At 42.6% G+C, this 16,323-nt stretch overlaps 1 protein-coding gene across 3 annotated transcripts; it reads left to right on the forward strand.

The window, feature by feature from the left end:
- Window positions 1–14,993, forward strand: LOC119646697 (XK-related protein 6). Of its 3 annotated transcripts, XM_038047261.1 has the most exons (6): window positions 1–425; window positions 491–574; window positions 1,427–1,501; window positions 1,562–1,692; window positions 1,757–1,909; window positions 14,388–14,993. In XM_038047261.1, exons 1-6 carry the CDS (start codon window positions 118–120, stop codon window positions 14,837–14,839), a joined length of 1,203 nt encoding a protein of 400 aa, XP_037903189.1. In that variant the 5' UTR covers window positions 1–117; the 3' UTR covers window positions 14,840–14,993. The 3 variants fall into 3 exon arrangements, with proteins under 3 accessions (XP_037903189.1, XP_037903190.1, XP_037903191.1); XM_038047262.1 differs by lacking the exon at window positions 1,427–1,501; XM_038047263.1 differs by lacking the exon at window positions 491–574.
- Window positions 14,994–16,323: the final 1,330 nt, after the last annotated feature.

The following is a 16,323-nucleotide window of genomic DNA, read 5'->3' on the forward strand; positions in this document are numbered from 1 at the left end:
TCTGTCAGTTTGACGTTACTCTAAACAGTTTTGCACTTTGTTTTGCTTTAGCTTTGTTTTGATTTAGATTTCATTCATGGCAGAAAAGGTGATAGTGGAAGTGTACTACATCAGCTGATGGATAAGATGACGGAAATACCGGGCGAAACCATGGAGAAGGAATATTCATTGCAAGCGCTTACGTCTGAGCCCGACAGCAACACAATCCTGCGAAGGCTCAGCCAACCGATCAGTGAGAACTTCTCAGTCGAATATTATGAAATTGTCTTCACTGGGATATCAATGCTTCTGCGTCCTGCCGCAATTATATGGAATCTGCTCCTGGCTGTTGAGTATTATAACTTGAATAAATGGAACTATTTCACGTGGACGCTTTCCTATATTCTTGTGCCCATGGTGATAACCACTTTGCTCGGAATTCACATGTGAGTTGATGGCATTGAGAAACTTCCCGGCTTTGTGAGTAATACCGAACTTACTTCCTTTGTAGGTACGTTTCCGATCGAAAGAAGGAAAATAAGAAAATTTGTTCAAAGTTTTTGTGGCTGGTGGTTTTGTGCCCGTTCCTGTTTCGGTTTGTATTGTCTTTGATATTTCCAATGTTTAGCTAATTGTTGTGCAGAGGGTGTTGGATTATCTCTCTTTGCATGCGCTTTAAATAAGTCTCATCCTTGAAATTAAGAGCCCGCTGTAGTCCCCGATATTTCTGCTATCGAGTTTGTTGGGATTCCTTCAAAAATCTTTCCACTGAGGCAGGATTGATTCACACGTTTTTAAACGTCATTAACAATATCGTTTACCTAAATCAATCAAATTAACCTTTCAAGATTGAAATTCGACTGCTTGATTTTCATTTTGAATGCTAATATTATCGTAGAGTGCATATGTAATACAATCACTGAAAATTTGAACCAAATCATATGAACCACTTCAAAAGACATAGTTTCGAAATACAGTACAGCACTCTCGAAACAAGTTATTTCTTTGGTTGACCTTACACGATCAGTCTGGAGTCAGTCAGAAGCACAAAATTATTACAAACTGAAAGTCTAGGTTATTTCTATGACCAAGGCTGATAAACTGATAAAAAATTCAATTTTTAAATAATATCTGTCAGTCTAGCTGAGCTGATGATTAGTTGGTGGTTTGGTGGTGGCGGGATTGTTTTTTGCCTTGGGGCCAAGCCATCAGACCATCAGTTTTTCTTCATTCCGTTTTTGATGGATTGACTTATAGTAGTTTGATGGTGTGAGATGAGGTCCTATATACTATAGGAAAACAGGGTTTTTAGAAAATTGAATTTGTGAAAAAATATGCTAAAAGGCCTCCTTAATCAAAAAAGTGCAAACTGTTTTGATGTACACTAAAGAACGCTTTATTTTATTATTAGCTGTACTTGCTTAGGCTATCAAATTCTTCATTGCAGATATTGTAAATCGCTTAAATATGCGTTAATAAGCAAACATGCGGAACGTCAAAATGATTATGCTATGCAAAAAAAGTAAGGATTGATTGAACTCAAAGGTTAATTGTTTTTTTCACGAAACTCTAATTTGTCTAGGTATTATAAAATCATGATCGAGGAGGAAACTGACATTGCGCTTATTCGAATTTTCGAATCAGCTTTAGAAGTAGCTCCACAGAAGATACTACAAATTTCAATATATCTCGCTGGAGAGGACAAGATGACTTGTAAGTTTGTTGCTATTGATAAATAACCACCTTCACGGGAGTATAAACGAATAAATTTTCGTAGGGTTGCAGTTTTTAACAATTTGTGGCTGCTTTTTTACATTAACTTGGTGCATTGTTGGTTACCATAAAAATATTAGAACAATTCAACCGGACAAGGAGAAAATATCTATAATTGGGATAATAGTTCAAATTGCGTGGCATTTTTGTATATATGGTAAGTTTTTTTATAGATTCGCCTACTTTCAAGAGCGGTCTTAGAATTTCCTTTTCCTCTTCGGGCAAACAAGAGGTGTCATTTTAAACGTATTATTCTTTAACTCTCATCGTACACTACCGTTGCAATGACATCTAGCAAGTAGTCACAACGCGGTTTTCTAGAAACCACACATTGTATTAGAAAATATCCCCTGCAAAGAACACAAACCTATTGCGGGGGTGTCAGGTAAGTTAGGGTTATAAATACTTGAGGTGAGTGATGCTGAAAACCAAGCCTTATGCATTTCGATATGGTAATAGCAAGATGTTATATCAATCACAGTGGACCACATAAAACGCGCTATGTTTATGGATTGCGTGGTAGGGACAAACTAAAGTTTTTTAAACAATATTCGGACTAATTGTCACATCTGGAGCTTCGAAAATCGAACGTTAGTTTATATACTACACGTATAGTTTTCTATGACTTTCTCCACCGTTTTGAGTACAAACCATATTGGGCAAATTGGTTTGAAAGATTTAGGATGAAAACGATTGCTTTTAGCCGCTTTCAGAATGAAGACCACTTTTGCCCCCCATCCTGCCCTTGATACATGTTCCAAAGTTATGTTGCCCCTTACCACCCTTAGGAGAAATCCTGAGATGATTTCCAAGTCTCTCTGGAGTAGCGTTGCGAGAATGCCATCTACTCTGGGTGATTTCAGTGATTTAAACGTTTCCACTGCCCATCTTACTCCAGCTTCCGAGCATATATCTTTTGCTAGTTTTTCCCTTCTGCTCGTCGTTGGGGTGTCAGGCAGTATATCTTCCAGTGTGGGTAGAACTCCGGGCAATGAGATCTGAAAAGCAGATGTACCATGTCCTCCTCATTCTCGGCAAAGGAAGGAAAATGTTCTTTCTTCAAACAAAATATATTGCCCTGGCTTTGGCTATAGCTTTGTATAGTTTGGATGATTTTGTGGTTTGTTTAAACCCCTCACAGAAATCCCTGAAGCTGTTCCGTTTTGCATCCCTCATCGGGTTGCTATACGCAGTCAGTTCATCTTTGTACCTCGGTCAGTCCCCAGTCATTGTTGCTCCCTGGTCCTGGTTCCTCTCCCACCAGGGTATATCTCTTGATGACTTGACTACCTTAGCCGAACAGCTGGTCTCATATGCCTGAATAATGACTTTGTTGTGTCTCCAGCACTTCCGGTTTGCTCCTGATATCGCCGCCCCTTTGTAGGTGAGCCGTGTTCCTGCTCAGATGCCTTGCATAGGAATTCCAACCTATTCTCCTAGGATTCCTTAGTATTCTTTTTATTTCAGAGTTACCGGCAATGCCGCATCTGAATATTCTGTGATCCGACATAGAAGGCTCACCCGATACCCTCCAATTCTTGACCAACCCGTTCATCAAAGTATTCCTTAGAATTGTCTCTAGTACCACTTGTCTAGTGCTTGTCAGGAATGTTGGAGTGTTCGCTATATTTATATTCCCTACTTATTGCGAAACATAAATTCAAGAAGCTACTCACCTCTTCGATTAATGTCGCTAGTTGCCTAGATTTCGTGATGTGCGTTGGAATCGCAGGGAGAGGAAGAGAGGAGAGGAAGTAAGTTGCTTCCCAAGTGGTCCGGTCCGTCATCAAGTGGCATCCTCAACCAAAAATGTTAACTTGGTTGCATAAAGAAAATAAAAATAAGAAAAAAATGTCTAAACAAAGCGTGTAATTGCTTGTTTTTATTTTTTCCCACACGGTATATATTTCTTTATTGCAATGGAGACTGCCTTCTGAAATTATGAGATTTATCACTATTTAATTAGTTATAATTAAAGTACACCAATATTTATTTAGAAGAACTAAATATGTGACTAGAAGTTCCTTGAGGTTACACAACCAAGTAGGAAGCGGCAACAACAGTAGTAGTAGAATTGTTAAAAAGTGCGCTGGTCTCGTTAAAATGTACATGCCCAGGCATATGTTCTATAGACAAATAATTCAAATTAACAATTTTAACTCTTATAACTTGTCGTACAAAACGATATCTTATATCAATGTATTTGCTTCTACTATGGCGAATATGACTGTTACATAACTTCTGTGCTAATTGGCTATCATTATACAAACTTATAGAAAAACATTTTCCTAAACATTCGTACAAAAAGTTTTTAATAAATTTAGCTTTTTGCTGTCTCACATAAAGCCATGTATTTAGCTTCAGTGCTTGATAGCGCTACGATTCTCTGCTTACGACTTTCCCACGGCACACCCGGATTACCTATTTCGAAGACATAGCCCGTGTAAGAACGTCAAACTATTTGGTTTGAAGCCCAATCAGCGTCGTCATAGCCCGTAACATTATTTGAGGGCTTTTTGAACACAATGCAATAGTCTTTGTTGCCCTTCAAGTACCGAAAAATTCACTTCGCTGCCGTCCAGTGTCTTTTGAGCAGCAATTGTTGAATTAACTTAATATACTTACTGCAGGCATCATCCAAAGGGTAGTGTAGGTCCCAGGGCGAAACGTGGATTGGTACCCACGATGGAGCATAAAACCTGGGAAATGCCTGCTGAACCAACACCAATAGCTCTACTACCAAACCCTATCTCCACCTTCACATGGTGACCGCTGGGAGCTATTTCTTAACGAAAAGCTGCAGACGGAGAAGGATGAAGGCGAGTCTCCCGCGCCTAAAAACGGGACAAATTGTACCAACTGGTCCTCCAGGTTGGGGATTGGGTGACAACCCTACACAGAAAACCGATGTTACGGAGCCACGAAAGGAGCCTCGGACAGGACGGACTTTAAAACGACGGACCCGGCAACGACAACGGATCAACGATTTGCGCATTTTCTCATGAAACGTGCGCTCCCTGTACAGAGATGAAGCTGATGAACAGCTAGCCGATACCCTGTCCCAATATAGGGCTGATATAACAGCGTTGCAAGAGATGCGATGGACCGGTTTCCTGGAGAAGAGTCACTACACCATATATTATAGCGGTTATCCAGTAAATCATGTGCTCGGAGTAGGTTTCTTAGTCAGCCAAAAAATGAAAACTGCTGTTATCGGCTTTGAAAACATAAGGGAACGGCTGTGCACTCTGCGCTTGCGAGGCAAATTTAGAAATATAAGCTTCATAAACGTTCACGCCCCTACAGAGGAGACTGCACCCTGACTGAACCCTCGAAGCCTGTCCCAGATATGATATCAAAATCATACTTGGAGATTTTAACAGCCAAGTAGGGAAGGAGCCCGTATTCAGGCGATACGTTGGCTCCCATAGCTTACACCAAAATGATAACGGACTGCGGATTATTCAATTAGCACGGTCACACGAAATGGTTGTTGGTAGTACCTGGTTTGCGCGGAAAGCGGTCCATAAACATACGTCGGCCTCTCCAGACGGGGCCACTTTCAACCAAATTGACCACGTATTGATCGAACGCCGCCACCTCTCAGCCTTGATGAATGTCAGAACATATAGGGGGGCCAATATAGACTCGGATCACTATCTCGTTGGCATGGTGCTCCGAGCTCGAATAACAATACCACCTAGAGTCCCCTCTGACAATCAGGTGAGAGTGAACACTGAAGCCATCCACAACACAACCCTCCGCAACACCTATAAGAGGGAAATGGATGCCGCAATAACCGCAGTCAACAGAGGACCTGAAGCATCAACAAATGATCTTCACAATCACCTAAAGAACGTTATCATAAATACGGCCACAAACATACTTGGCCCCAGCCGCAAAAAAAGTCGGAACGGTTGGTTTGACGATGAATGTAAGCTAGCAACGGAACGGAAGAATGCTGCATACCGAGTAATGCTGCATTCTCAAAGAACGGGTACGCGCGGAGACTTATCACGAACTCCGTCGAGCGGAGAAGCGACTCACAGATGGAAAAAGGAACCCTGGGAGAACCAACAAGTCTGTGAACTAGAAAAGTATAAGGAGCAATCGCACCAGGCGTGGAAGTTTTACCAACAAGTCAGTAGGATGAAGCCTTATACACTTCTATGCTCATCCTGCTGAGACAAAGAGGGAAATCTGATTTCCGACAAAATGAGCTTATTGAAGCGATGGGTTGAGTACTTTGATGAGCTACTGAACAATCAGAACATCGGCGAGTTGGAGGTCCCGCCAACTGAAGACGACGGACAAATACTGCCACCACCTAGTTTAGGAGAAACAGTCCGTTCAATTCATCGGCTAAAAAATCATAAGTCGCCAGGAGCCGATGGGATTACAGCCGAATTGGTTAAATATGGAGGCGATCAGTTACACCAAGTGGTTCATAACTTGTGCTCAAGGTATCGGACAGCGAATCAATGCCTGACGATTGGTAATGAGGCATTATCTGTCCCATACATAAAAAAGGGAGATATCACACAGTGCAGCAATTATAGAGGTATCACGTTGCTGAGTACTATCTATAAGATATTCTCCACTATCTTGCTAGGCCGGATAGCCCCATGCGCCCAGAACATCATTGGCTCATACCAACGAGGCTTCACTCCAGGCAAATCAGCAACAGATCAGATTTTCTCTCTGCGGCAAGCGATGGAAAAACTGTTGGAATATGGACAACAGTTGCACCATCTGTTCATCGACTTTAAAGCCGCCTATGATAGCATAGCCAGGGTAAAACTGTACACGGCCATGAGAGAATTCGGTATCCCAACGAAATTAATAAGATTGACTAGGCTAACCCTGACCAATGTGCGAGGCCAGATAAAAGCAGCAGGATCACTCTCAAGAACATTCGACATCAACAACGGTCTACGACAAGGAGATGCCCTATCATGCGTCCTCTTTAACCTGGCCCTGGAGAAAGTGATCCGTGATGCTGAGGTAAATGCAAGAGGTACGGTCCTCTTTACACCCACCCAACTACTGGCCTATGCTGACGATATCGACATCATGGGAAGAACCACCCGAGACGTACAAACTGCCTTCATCCAGATCGAGCAGGACGATATCGACATCATGGGAAGAACCACCCGAGACGTACAAACTGCCTTCATCCAGATCGAGCAGGCGGATATCGGCGCGAGATCTTGGGCTGCACATCAATGAAGGCAAGACAAAATATATGGTGGCAATGGCAGCACCGAGGGGTCATCGAGGGTCGAAAATCATAACCGATAACAGCTAGGATGATGAAATCCGCGCACGGTTGTTGTCAGCCAACAGAGCCTATTTCAGCTTACAAAGACTGTTCCGCTCGAAACGTCTCACCACAGGGTCAAAGCTCTTACTGTACAAGACAATAATCTTGCCAATCCTCATGTATTCCTCGGAAACTTGGTTGCGACCTCTTGTCCGCATTCGAGAGTAGAATCCTCCGAAGAATTTTTGGCCCCCTACATGACGATGGACGATTCCGTAGCCTACACAATGACGAAATCTATGAGCGATACCATGACCGCCCGGTTGTGGATAACATCCGGCTCAATAGGTTACGGTGGGCGGGTCACTTAATCCGTATGGATGAGGATGATCCCACCCGGAAAGTCTATAAGGGCAATATCTATGGTAGGAAAAGAAGATGGGGCAGACCCTGCCTAAGATGGAGCGATGGCGTGGGCCAGGACGCCAGACAGCTTTTAGGGATATCGAATTGGTGGACCTCGGCGGAAAACCGGGATGTCTGGAGTTCCTTATTAAGGCAGGCCTAGACCGGATACCGGTTGTTGCGCCGTTGATGATGATGATGATGATCATCATCCACACATCCTAGAGGGCTTCTGTACATTGACTCATGATCATTTTGATCCCCCTTCTCAAATTATACAGGGTGCGGCAACATAACTTCCTTTTTTCAAAACTCAATAAAAACTATTGTATGCATCGGAAAATATTTATTTATTTTTTATAATGAATGAAGATCAAATCTGTTAGGTGACGTCCGCCATTCTCCATACATTGCATAAACCGATTTCTGGCGTTTGTCATGACTCTTGTTAGCATAGCAGGTGTTATGTTGGCAATTTCTTCTTGGATGTTGGTCTTCAAATCTTGTAGGTTTCTTGGACGGTTCACATAAACACGGGATTTCAAAAACCCCATAGAAAAAAATCACAAGGGGACAGATCGGGAGAGCGTGCCGGCCATTCCAAATCGCCTCTAATTGAGATAAGGCGCTCTGGAAAGTGTTCCCTCAAAACAGCCATCGGTGCTCTTGAAGTGTGTGCTGTTGCACCGTCTTGTTGGAACCAAGTGTCCCCCAAATGCAAATTTTCTAGCCGTGGGGAAAAAAATTCTGTAGCATGTTTACATACCGGTCCGAATTCACTGTCACTGTAACCTCATTTTCTCAAAAAACCAGGGACCAATAATTCCAGCTGAGGAAATTGCACACCACACTGTGACTTTGGGTGAATGCAAAGGCTTTTGATGCAATTCTCGAGGGTTGGTGTCAGCCCAGTAGCCCATGTTTTGTTTGTTAACCGACCCACACAAATGAAAATGGGCTTCATCGCTAAAAAAAACAATAGCACCCTCGGGAACGACATCAAGAAGAAGCTCACACGCGTTCATCCGAGAATTGAAGTCACGTTCTGAAAGTTCCTGCACTATCGCCATGTTATAGGGATAAAAATGAAGATCATCACGAAGAATTCTTCTCACAGAACGATCGGATAGTCCAAGGGCAGATGCGTGTTTGCGCGCAGAACGCCGTGATGATCGCAACATTGACGCTCTCACTGCTTCAATGTTCTCAGGTGATCTAACGGGCCGAGGGACTCCAGTTCTTCCTTTTGTCGCACTTGCAGTTTGTCTGAATGTAGTGACCCATGTAACAATTGATTTGCGGTCTGGGACGGGAGCCAACGGGGCTAAATTAAAGCGATTCCGAAATGCACGCTGTGTTGCAATAACCGAACATCCACTTGAAAAGTAAACCTCAACGGCAAAGGCACGCTCCTCACTATTCCAACGCATGATGGCGACTGAACCGTGTCGGGACAAAACTTTACAGTATCCCCTCTTGAACGAGACCACTAGCGCTCCGCTATGACATCAATTAACTGAGTGGCGCGCATTTTAAAAAAGGAAGCTATGCTGCCGCACTCTGTATTACTTTGTAAAGGTGTCCTTATAGGTTTATAAGCAGTCATGTGGAACTTTTCTAATATAGTTTTCCTGATTAAGAATAATTTTATTTTGTTCTTGCCTCGATCGCATTCCCAATATGTGTACGGCTAGGCCAAGGTATTTTGTATCAAAGATTCTCATTAATTAATCTTTCAGTTTCTTCTTTTCAGGAATGTCTACATATTTTGCTCTTAACAGATTCTTTCCCTGTAGGTAATGTCTCCCAGACTTCATTCTCTTCAAACCACTCATATTCATCTGTAACAGTTCGTTCCAAAGCTCTCTTTCAGGTTCTGAAAGCGCTTCTTGTATTGTCTGCGGTTCATTAGTATAACTCGTCATTGCCGTTGCCACCACAATCGCCGCCGTGTTATTATTCATATTCACTGAGGCCATATCAGGCTTCCACGTGCTATCCAGTGAATGTTCGTTACTGTCATTATCACTGCGGACGTCGAGGCTAGAATTAGATATTTCTATAACTGACGTTGTTGGGGATTGATCTATATTTTACTGCGGACAAATTTAAACTTCCATGATCTTTATTACTTATGATATCTACTTGACAATCAGTAATTGTATACATTTGATTTGACTTTAAGTTCTTTTAAAATTTGTGTCCTAAAAATGCACATCTCTGGATAGCATGTTTTTAGAAGGACTATCGGGATCTCCTCTCTTCTCCTCTAGCATTGCATTGACTTGTTGATTTATTCTTAATATACAGTCTGTTACATAAGAGCGTGGTCACTGTTACACGTAGATAAAAAATCAGAGCGTCCTGTTTCTTTTTCTATGACATAGAGGGCACCTCAGTCCTTCATGCTTTCTGTAAAAAGTCAGCTCTCTGTCAAATTTAGTCTTCAATTGAGTGGTTTTTCGAAATGATTGCTGTTTACGCCTCTCGCTTTGAGGCAATTTTTCTATGTTTGCATGAAAAAGGACTCAAATTAACGCAAACTGCTGCTGCGAAATATATAGGAAAGTTGAAGCAGTCCGTTAGCAAGTGGATAAATCGCTATAAAATGGTCGGTAACGTTGATGATTTTCCTGATCGCGGAAGTGCAAGCAAAGTCTCAAAAAAAGACGAAAAAAAGATTCTCGCATTGTTCTCGAAAGATCCAACTTTGACTTTACGTGGAGCTGCTGTGAAATTGAAAGCAAAAGGTGTTGACATATCTTACGGAACGATTCGCAGGCACTTGCTTGCCAATAAACTGAAATATCGCAGTACTTTGGAAAAACCAATGTTGAGTGCAAAACACGTTGAAAAACGAGTGGAATGGGCGAAGGAAAACTTGGACCGCGATTGGAGCAACGTAATTTTTTCTGATGAATCCTCCTTCTGGGCATTTCCGAGCATCAAACACGCCTGGGCAACCTCCACCAGTAGGATGCTTCAACGGACTGTTAAACACCCCGTGAAGGTCCATGTTTGGGGGTGCTTCTCAAACAAAGGTTTCGGTACTTTGTTCTTATTTACCGAGAATTTAAATGCCGAAAAAATGAATAAAATATATCAAAAGGCTTTGTTACCATTTGCTAAGCAATGGTATATCAAGAAAAATGAAAGCTGGATCCTTCAAGAGGACAACGATCCGAAACATCGGAGTCGAGCGTGTAGCGAGTGGAAGGCGCAAAACGGAGTGGTCACTTTAGATTGGCCATCTCAGTCACCGGATGCAAATCCCACAGGAAATGTGTGGGCTCTGATGAAAATGCAGCTTCGCAGATGCAAGCCATGTAATTTATATCAACTTTCTCGACAAATTCGGAAAATTTGGAAGTCTTTTCCGGTAGAATATGCAGAAAAACTAGTGGAAAGTATGCCCCGACGGTGCCAGGCCATAATTGACAATGCAGGAGATTGGACTTGCTACTGAGATATTTGCATTGAGTATTGACGACCAAATTATCAATAAATTTGCGAATTTTCGAAAAATCAATTGTAGTTATTATTTAACAGTGACCACGCTCTTATGTAACAGACTGTAGATTGCTGGGTTTATTGCGTTCGCCAAGAAACTTTTGCCCATTCCAGCGTCCTACATCATTCATCATTTATTTGTTCGTTCTGTCACTCCATTTTCCATTTTCCCCTGAGAAACCTTTTATTGACATATTCACGTCCATTTTCTGTTCTAACGGCTGCAAATGTTAATAGATATTTTGTACCACTGAAGCAGGGAGCAGAATATAAAAGACCTAGTTTCGCAGTTGCTCTCTTGTCAGACCTTTTTGAGAACGGTAATCTACGTTGCTACAATGCCATCAATTCCACTGACCATACCTCCTTTGAATAAGTCCTTACTTCGCTTAGTCAGGTGCACGAGTCTTTGATGCCACAGCCTTTGGGTTGGTGTGGTCCACCCAGAATCGTGGATTCTATTCCATCGGTAGGAGACTGAAACGGTTTGACTCTCAGTCGCTGAGTGGAAAACTGCAGCCAGCTCACTTCCATTTGTCCATTTCCATTTGTATTTGAATTTATTCTGTATCCTGGGCCCATAACCTAATGGGTTATGATTAATGTAAACCAAGATTTATTTCATCATCATCATCAACGGCGCAACAACCGGTACCCGGTCTAGGCCTGCCTTAATAAGGAACTCCAGACATCCTGGTTTCGCCCCGATTTCCACCAATTCATATCGCCATCGTTCCAGCAGGGTCTGCCTCGTCTTCTTTTTCTACCATAGATATTGCCCTTATAGACTTTCCGGGTGGGATCATCCTCATCCATACGGATTAAGTGACCTGCCCACCGTAGCCTATTGAACCGGATTTTATCTACAACCGGACGGTCATGGTACCGCTCATAGATTTCGTCATTGTTTAGGCTACGGAATCGTCCATCCTCATGTAGGGGGCCAAAAATTCTTCGGAGGATTCTACTCTCGAATGCGGACAAGAGGTCGCAACCAAGTTTCCGAGGAATACATGAGGACTGGCAAGATCATTGTCTTGTACAGTAAAAGCTTTGACCCTGTGGTGAGACGTTTCAAGCGGAACAGTTTTTGCAAGCTGAAGTAGGCTCTATTGGCTGCCAACAACCGTGCGCGGATTTCATCATCCTAGCTGTTATCGGTTGTGATTTTCGACCCTAGATAGGAGCAATTGTCAACGGTCTCAAAGTTGTATTCTCCTATCCTTATTCTTCTTCCCGTTTGACCAGTGCGGTTTGATGTTGTTGGTTGGTTGGTTTGCGGTGCTGACGTTGCCACCATATACTTCGTCTTGCGTTCATTGATGTGCAGCCCAAGATCTCGCGTCTTTACCTCAGCATTTACCTCAGCATCACGGATCAGTTTCTTAAGGGCTAGGTTGAAGAGGACGCATGTTAGGGCATCCCGTTTGTCGTAGACCGTTGTTGATGTCGAATGGTCTTGAGAGTGATTCTGCTGCTTTTATCTGGCCTCGCACATTGGTCAGTGTCAGCCTAGTCAGTCTTATTAATTTCGTCGGGGTACCAAATTCTCTCATGGCCGTGTACAATTTTACCCTGGCTATGCTAGGCGGCTTTAAAGTCGATAAAGAGCCGATGAATTGCACGGACTGTTTCTTCTATACTTGGTGGAGGAAGTATTTGTCCGTCGTCTTCAGTTGGCGGAACCTCCCACTCACCGATTTCTGGTTGTTCAGTAATTCATCAAAGTACTCAACCCATCGCTCCGATATGCCCATAATGTCAGAAATCTGATTTCCCTCTTTGTTTCGGCAGGATGAACATCGAGGTGTATAAGGCTTCATCCTACTGACTTGTTGGTAAAACTTCCACGCCTGGTGCGGTTGCTCCCTGTACTTTTCTAGTTCACAAACTTGTTGGTTCTCCCAAGCTTCCTTTTTCTGTCTGGGAAGTCGCTTCTCCGCTCGCCGGAGTTCGTGATAAGTCTCCGCGCGTACCCGTTCTTTGAGAATGCAGCATTACTCGGTATGCAGCATTCTTCCGTTCCGTTGCTAGCTTACATTCATCGTCAAACCAACCGTTCCGACTCTTTTTGCGGCTGGGGCCAAGTATGTTTGTGGCCGTATTTATGATAACGTTCTTTAGGTGATTGTGAAGATCATTTGTTGATGCTTCATCTCCAGGATCTGTGTTGACTGCGGTTATTGCGGCATCCATTTCCCTCTTATATGTGTTGCGGAGGGCTGTGTTGTGGATGCTTTTAATGTTAACTCTCACCTGATTGTCAGAGGGGATTCTGAGTGGTGTTGTTATTCGAGCTCGGAGCACCATGCCAACGAGATAGTGATCCGAGTCTATATTGGCCCCCTATATGTTCTGACATTCATCAAGGCTGAGAGGTGGCGGCGTTCGATCAATACGTGGTCAATTTGGTTGAAAGTGGTCCTGTCTGGACAGGCCCACGTATGTTTATGGACCGCTTTCCGCGCAAACCAGGTACTACCAACAACCATTTCGTGTGACCCTGCTAATTGAATAATCCGCAGTCCGTTATCATTTTGGTGTAAGCTATGGCAGCCAACGTATTGGCTGAATACGGGATCCGTTCCTACTTGGCTATTAAAATCCCCAAGTATGATTTTGATATCATATCTGGGACAGGCTTCGAGGGTTCGTTCTACTGCCTCGTAGAAGGTATCCCTCTCCGACTCTGGAGTCTCCTCTGTAGGGGCGTGAACCTTTATGAGGCTTATATTTCTAAATTTACCTCGCAAGCGCAGAGTGCATAGCCGTTTGCTTACGTTTTCAAAGCCGATAAACAGCAGATTTCATTTTTCGGCTGACTAAGAAACCTACTCCGAGCACATGGTTTACTGGATGGCCACTATAATATATGGTGTAGTGACTCTTCTCCAGGAAACCGGTCCCTGTCCAGCGCATGTCCTGTAACGCTGTTACATCAACCCTATATTGGGATAGGGTATCGGCTAGCTGCTTGGCAGCTTCATCTCTGTACAGGGAGCGCACGTTCCATGAGAAAATGTGTAAATCGTTATTCCTTTGTCGTTGCCGGGTTCGTCGTTGTGTTATCCGTCCAGACCAAGGCTCCTGTTGTGGCTTCGTAACTTCGGTTTTCCGTGTAGGGTTGTGAGCTCTACCCAACCCCCAACCTGGAGGACCAATTGGTACAATTTGTTCCGTTTTTAGGCGATTTATTTACATTATAATATATGATTCATTTAGAAGAACTAAATATGTGACTACACTTCTGTTGGAGGCTACACAACTAGGTAGGTGGTAGCAACATTGGAGATAAAGTCTACGCTTCAACACTGAAAATTCAATATTAGAAGTGGATTACTACGGAATATAGCGTTTTTCTGTTCATTTAAAATGACACTTCTTGTTGAAAGACCCTTTATATTTACAGAATAGTTCGATTGCACTGTTTATTAACTGTTTCGTATTATTTTTCTAGTATCCCGAATATTAAGTATTGCGACTGTGGCCAGCATATTTCCGTTGCCAACGATAATAGCATGCAGTTTGCATGCTTTCCTAATAGGTTTTTTTATTTTTTTCTTCGAGCGACCAGTGTTTTGTTCTGAAACCATTTGTCATCGTATTATGTTTTCCTGGTCGATTGGCATCGTTTTCATTTTTACGTACATTTCGTTGAAGGATGTGCGAACAAGGAATCGTTACGCTCTTTATTACATTCTTTGTGCCATCGAGAACCTAATATTTATTGTGTTATATTTTAATTATGCCAATGCAGAGTTTAAACAGAGTTTTTTTTTTATTCCGTTATGTACAATATCGTTCCTATCGTTTTATGTTGGAATTTTTTTTATGCTAGTTTATTATGTACGCCTCCATCCAAATGTTCTCGCCAGAAGGGATATTTTTGTATCGAATAGTACTACTTAATTTGTTGTTTCTAGTTTTTTACAATGTGTACGTTTTCTAAACTAATAATACTAATGATAATTGTAATTGTATTTAATACTTTTTAATGTGACATTTTATATCGTTTTTTACCCAAAAATTAACTATTTTAATAAAAAGATATGCAAGCAACAGTTACAGTTGTTTTTATTACGATATTTTGATAGAAACCGTGGATGAATTTGTGATTGAATGCACAGGTAACTCAGGTGATAAGAGATGAGTTTTGGAGTATGCAATTTTTCGCCGCTCTAGCATACTTGAAGAATAATGTTGATTAATTTTATTCAAGTTAATCTGGAATTTACACGATATTTTTCGCCTTCCATGGCACTACATACCGATTTTTGGCCTTCCAAAGTCTACGGCAGTATCCTTCTTGGTCAAGCCAAAGCGTCCTACAATTTTTTACGTGTTCCGGAAAAGGAACTATAGGGGGCAGAACATAGCTATTCTCACCGATAGCCAAGCAGCGATCAAAGCACTTAGGTCCAACCAGGTGATCTCTAAACTGGTATGGGAATGCCTTGAGAGACTGAATACACTCGGCTCGTTCAACAAGGTCTGGATACTTTGGGTTCCAGGCCATGCTGAGTTGGAAGGCAACGAGGCAGCGGACGAACTAGCCAAGAAGGGAGCAGGGACACCTTTACATGAGCCAGAACCCTTCTGTGGAATCGGAAACGGTTTCATGGCTATGAATCTAAGAAACGAAAAGAAACGGTTGAGGGAACTATATTGGGCGGGCCTACCAGGGATGGAGCAGTCCAGGGTGCTTATTGGGGGATACGAACCCATGCGCACAAAGGATTGCTTAAACCTCACCAAAAAGAACCTTCGAATCATAGTGGGAATCCTCATTGGTCACTGTTGGCTGAACTATCTCCTAGGGAAGCTACGGATATCTACGGACACTGTCTGCAGGTTTTATGAAGAGGAGGACGAAACCTTTATACACGTCCTGGGACAGTGTCCGGAATTTGTGCAAAGTAGGTCGAGGTATCTGGGAGAACACTTACTACCATATGCAAGGCTGAAAGATCTAGAAGTGGGGAACATACTAAAGTTCCTAACGGTTATAGGCCTGCTTGAGATACTATGATCATGGTACACTATAACTAGTAAAAGGGGCCCAATAATTCTTCAAGGACGCGATGCGACTTTCCCTTAACATAATAATATATAATACATAATAATCGTGTTGTCAATCGCACCCCCTTTTGCTTTGAGGCAGTCTAAACGGTTGTTGCCTTCTACCTTTTTCCCCTGTCAACCATTCACTCCATATGGCATGTCTCCCCGAATTTTGATGTGGGTGGCAGTTTTTGCCTATGTAAATGATATATCCGCCTTGTTTGCAGCACGAAGGTATCGATTGCCTGTTCTTCGGGCTGATTAATTGTGCAGGTTTCGCTGGCCCTAATTAGCGCCCCTCGGACTCTACCTTATTGTGGTGGAGCAGGCTG

Source organism: Hermetia illucens, chromosome 1 (assembly GCF_905115235.1).
Source record: "Hermetia illucens chromosome 1, iHerIll2.2.curated.20191125, whole genome shotgun sequence".
In the NCBI taxonomy this organism is placed as follows: domain Eukaryota; kingdom Metazoa; phylum Arthropoda; class Insecta; order Diptera; family Stratiomyidae; genus Hermetia; species Hermetia illucens.

Coding starts and splice junctions, on each gene's coding strand:
- LOC119646697 (XM_038047261.1), top strand. CDS start 118: ATGGATAAGATGACGGAAATACCGGGCGAAACCATGGAGAAGGAATAT. Junction 575..1,426: donor TTGTGCCCGTTCCTGTTTCG/GTTTGTATTGTC, acceptor TCTTCATTGCAG/ATATTGTAAATCGCTTAAAT. Junction 1,502..1,561: donor GATTATGCTATGCAAAAAAA/GTAAGGATTGAT, acceptor TAATTTGTCTAG/GTATTATAAAATCATGATCG.